The following is a 4,698-nucleotide window of genomic DNA, read 5'->3' as shown; positions in this document are numbered from 1 at the left end:
AATACCTAGACTGACAAACCGTCTCCGCTCAGAATCGTTTTTCTTATACAGTGATATTATATCATTGAATTCAAATTTAATACTATCCATTATACAGTGACCCACTTGTAACCTACTGTACAGCAGAGCGACATCCACTTACCCACCTTTTTTTAAATCTATATTATTTATAATTATTCACAATTCTTATCTATACTTTTTCATAACGGTGTATCTATACTCTATAGAAGAATAACAATTTATAGAAAATTGAGTTCAGTACATTCAAATAATTCATTCATCACTAGCATTAATAATTTAATATCAGTAAAATAATTTATCATAATTCATAAATATGCCAAACATACCACCAACATTGATATTTTCGGTATCATTAGATTCTGTAACGTTTTCATCATAACCTGAAATTAAAAATAACGCGTAATGTTTAGCCATTCTATGTAAAAATAGAAACGTATAAAACTATACCTATGGGCGTTCCAAGATCAGCATGGAATATTTGTTTTAAAATGTCTAATTCGTCATCGCTATTTAGCCCTGGTTTTCCAAAATAACTGTCCTCGGGCCAAACTTCCCTAAACATACACAGTTATGAAATAAAAACATTATACACTTAGGTATTATATAATAAATATTTATATTGTTTTATTATTCTATTATTTTTAATATTATATTGAACTTAACAAAATTGTGGTTTTTTAATTGGATAATTTATGAAGTCAATAAGAATATTGAATATTGATAAGACAAAAATAATATCTATGTATTGCTATATAAGCTTTTACTTACCTAGAAGCTCTTAATAGTTGTACAGATTCTTCCAAACGTTTATTTCTTATATGTATTCGTATACGTTGCATGGCTTCAACTCTTAAAATATTTAATCATAATATTATATAACAATAAAATACAAAAAAAAATTTTAATTTAAACTACTTTTGATCTTCCATTGGCACTTCAGATATAGGGTCATAAGGTCTTGCTTCAATGGCATCAACAGCTAGATCACGTATTTGAATAATTTCTTTGAGGTCTGGACTGAAATTATTCCACATATCATCATCATTTTCTGGAGTAACTTGAGTAGCAGTTTTGGTTTCTGAAGAAAATACGTAAATAGTTTAAAACAGAGAGAAATAACAATTTATTAAGTAACAAATGTTATACTTTTAGAAGCCTTCTTCTTTCTTGTTTTGCACTGCACAATCAAATTACGCTGTTTTTTACCTACATGCTCTAAAAGCTTCATAAAAACATGATTTGTTTCAATAAGATCCTTAAGGTACATTCTAAAACATATAAAAATATATAAAATTTGAAGAACATAATTTATTTTATTAATATTTACTGTGAGAATTTTGTTTCATCATATAAATTTAGCAAACTCAATAGCAAATCTCTATACTCAACCATGTAAAATAAATTAGTTAAAATTGTCCGAGCACTAGATTCTAACGTTGGGTTTTTACTTTGATACATCACTAAGAGTGTTTCTATTAATTCCTAAAGAAGATATAAATATTTACATATAATACTTCAATGTGATATCATAAAATACTCAATAAATATACTTACTTTATAAGCTTTAAGTCCTAAATGCATGCGTTTAGACCAAATAGGGATTTTTTTTTTATCAGTTATCAATTTTTCACGGCTTTCTTCAATGCGTTCTTGGACAAAATGAAATATGTTTAAAGCCATAGTTTCGCTGGAAACAAATTTAAATATAATATGTAATAAAATATATTTAGTCAATGGTAACCACTAAACAGAAATATTACCTAACTAGTTTAATTTCAAATCTGTAATTTCGATTGAATTCCATGAAAAATTGCATCGCCCAAAAATAATATGACTCATCATTAGGCTGGCCTTTTGAACGCACTAACATTTCCTTAAACAAAAATTTATATTGAATTTAATATTTATATGAATAGTTAAAAATAGACTAAAATCAAAAAATCCTCACTCTGACGTGCTTCATTAACATGTTATATGCCCCATGTAAAAATTCGACACAGAACTCTTTTAAGAAGAGTCTAACACTAAACGCAGACTTGCGTTCAATACCAGCATCTCTCATAGGTAATCTGTTACGAGGAGTTTTAAGAGGTTTCTGAAATCAATTAATAAATATAACATTAATAATTAAGTGTGTGACATGTACACAATTGATAGAAAGACGCATTTAAGTCATAACAAACCTTGTGACGGTCAAAAGCTTTATTAATGTTAGATGTCATTGATGAAACAACCATTTCATTTTCACCAATTGATTTCATACCAGAAACAACGTATCGGCCTCCAAATTTCGAATGACGCGATCCACTATACTTTTTTAGCTTATCCATCTTTTCTTTTCGTTCTTTATCCATTACCATTTTGAGATCATGTTCATCCCTCTGTTTTTCAGTCTCAGTACGATTGACCGACGCATTTGCAAGTTCTGCTGCTTTTTGATCTCGAAGCATAAGTGAAATAATCTATGGAATTATTTTAAATAATAGATATTGAGCCAAACATACTACAGTGGACGCAGCTTTTAAGACTCACGGATATTTGTCTGGAACGGTCCGGACGTATCCAAATAAATTATGAAAAATTTGGTTATAAGATTCATATTTTGTAAAAAAAATTATAGAAAATTAACATTTTTGGTTGAAATTTGGAAATAAACTGGTTTTCAAAAATTAAATATTTTTATAATTTTTATAATAATTTAATTTTAATTTTTTAATCATAATTTTTTCATTCAGTCACTAATAAGTAATATTTTATATGTATTAAAGTAGATTCAAATAAAAGTAAAATATGTAGTAAAATAAAATTCATAAATATCTATGTAAATACAATTTTTGTTTTTTTTTCCAATTCGCCTATAAGATTCATTCGGTTATAAGACTCACTTTGGGCTGGTCCCAAAGTGAGTCTTATGAGCGGCGTCCACTTATATTATACATTTTTTTGAAGATTTATTTAAAACGAAAATATTGATATTAGTGTTTTTATGCTATTAATGCTTACTTCTAATGCATGTAAATAGTATTGCTCTTCATTAGCTGAACATGTTATATACATGATGATATCAATGAGTTGACTCTGATGCAATGCCCACAGGACCTGAACAATTACAGAATTATTAAATGTTAGTATTATATAAAAATTAGGATTAAATGATTAATTTACTTGATCATGTAAGTTTGCATCATTGTCAGGTCTACACTCAGCATCATTATCCGCAGGCACATGCAGTATATTACGGACTAAAATGAGAAGTCTCACTGTGGACAATACTTTTTCTTCTCCTTTCTCATGGTACTCCTACAATAAAAGTAATACGCTAATTAATAATGTTTAATTTCATAAGTTTTTTTTATGAAAGTCATACATACCGCCTGTATGACTTCTGCCAATTTATTCACTATTACTTTCCAGACATTGATGTCTGTAAATGCTCGTTTGTATTTTTGTAGGTGTGACACTATTTGCAAGTAATTTTGGCTCTGCGTTTTCTCAATGGGTGGCTGTTCATTATATATTAACAATGCGGGCGTAGTAAGATTGACTAACAGCCGTATGATCAAATCAAACAAATCTGAATTGTTTGAGTATTCAACCAGTATTGGTAACAAATCAGTCTCCACAATATTCGCTGTACCAAGGTGGCGACGGATTTCATGGTCATCTCCATCACGTCTCAAAAACTTGATGAGATCGCGAACGGCCTCTGCGAAAAATGACCAGCGTTCAAATTGAAAGTGTTCTATATTGTACATTTATTTATAACAAAGTATATACCTGAACATTGAGGATCAATGCAATACTTTTCAGCTCCTGCACATCCTAATGAATTGCAAGTAGCGGTCAATTCAGCATGAACTAATGCCATCACTTTTGTTCGACTATACAAAAAAGTATAACTATTATTAGTTAACCAATTTCACAGAGATTACAATAGGAATCAAAATTAAAATGAGTACATTTCAAACACAATTCACTAATACAAGTGTTAAGACATAATTCGAATGCGATTAGACCGACTTTTGAATAATTTAATGCGACTAGACGACTAATAAGTAATAACTTATACTTACGTCACAAAGATTGAAGCATACCTAGTGTACTGAAGTCATAAATGTATAAACTTATGGAAGAACAATTTAAGTTGGTGAATCGAGTATTGAAAAAATAATTGATAAATAATAAATATTAAGTAACAACAATGAAGACAAATTAGTAATTAGTATAAATAGTAATGAGACAATGAGTTATAAACTACTTAAAGAGAAATGAGAATTATTTTTAAAATGTTATTTCATATTTTGGTGATGATTGTAGATAAGAATAAATAAATAATGAAAAACGCGCCAAAATAAGACTGATGTGGAATGTGACCAACACAACGTAACGAAAGACGGCAATAACCGAATGCAATATCGTACAATAATAATAATTATAATAGACATTAATTATTAAATGGGTAAGATTAATGAGTACAATAAGGGAAAGACAAAATTATCGTTAAATAAACATCTGTCATTTAAAGAGAAAAACCGAATACATAACGAATATAAATTATACATTTACTATTTTTACATAAAATATTTAAATTATCAATGCAAGTGTTTAGTTTAGAGCGGGAATCGAAAATCAAATCAAAGTTCAGGCATGGAGTCCGGAAGGGGGGGGGGGGGGGGG

At 28.9% G+C, this 4,698-nt stretch overlaps 1 protein-coding gene across 2 annotated transcripts in view; it reads right to left on the bottom strand.

The window, feature by feature from the left end:
* The window catches only part of LOC100159918 (protein timeless homolog), a 9,871-nt gene extending 5,559 nt beyond the window's left edge, over positions 1–4,312 (bottom strand). The window contains exons 1-15 of one of the 2 annotated variants that reach the window (XM_016807460.2): positions 4,095–4,312; positions 3,799–3,902; positions 3,393–3,727; positions 3,187–3,321; positions 3,025–3,120; positions 2,205–2,483; positions 1,970–2,116; positions 1,782–1,894; positions 1,576–1,708; positions 1,349–1,503; positions 1,168–1,289; positions 937–1,099; positions 790–870; positions 469–575; positions 348–401 (exon numbers count right to left, since the gene is read on the bottom strand). In XM_016807460.2, coding sequence (XP_016662949.1) covers positions 348–401; positions 469–575; positions 790–870; positions 937–1,099; positions 1,168–1,289; positions 1,349–1,503; positions 1,576–1,708; positions 1,782–1,894; positions 1,970–2,116; positions 2,205–2,483; positions 3,025–3,120; positions 3,187–3,321; positions 3,393–3,727; positions 3,799–3,889 — 2,011 coding nt within the window. In that variant the 5' untranslated portion in view covers positions 3,890–3,902; positions 4,095–4,312. The remainder of the gene's footprint in view (positions 1–347; positions 402–468; positions 576–789; positions 871–936; positions 1,100–1,167; positions 1,290–1,348; positions 1,504–1,575; positions 1,709–1,781; positions 1,895–1,969; positions 2,117–2,204; positions 2,484–3,024; positions 3,121–3,186; positions 3,322–3,392; positions 3,728–3,798; positions 3,903–4,094) is intronic. The other variant, XM_008188524.3, reaches the window with a different exon arrangement.
* Positions 4,313–4,698: the final 386 nt, after the last annotated feature.

This window comes from Acyrthosiphon pisum, chromosome A1, assembly GCF_005508785.2.
Source record: "Acyrthosiphon pisum isolate AL4f chromosome A1, pea_aphid_22Mar2018_4r6ur, whole genome shotgun sequence".
Classification (NCBI taxonomy): Eukaryota; Metazoa; Arthropoda; class Insecta; order Hemiptera; family Aphididae; genus Acyrthosiphon; species Acyrthosiphon pisum.
The sequence above is the reverse complement of the archived record's forward strand: the minus strand, read 5'-3'. Positions and strand labels throughout refer to the sequence as shown.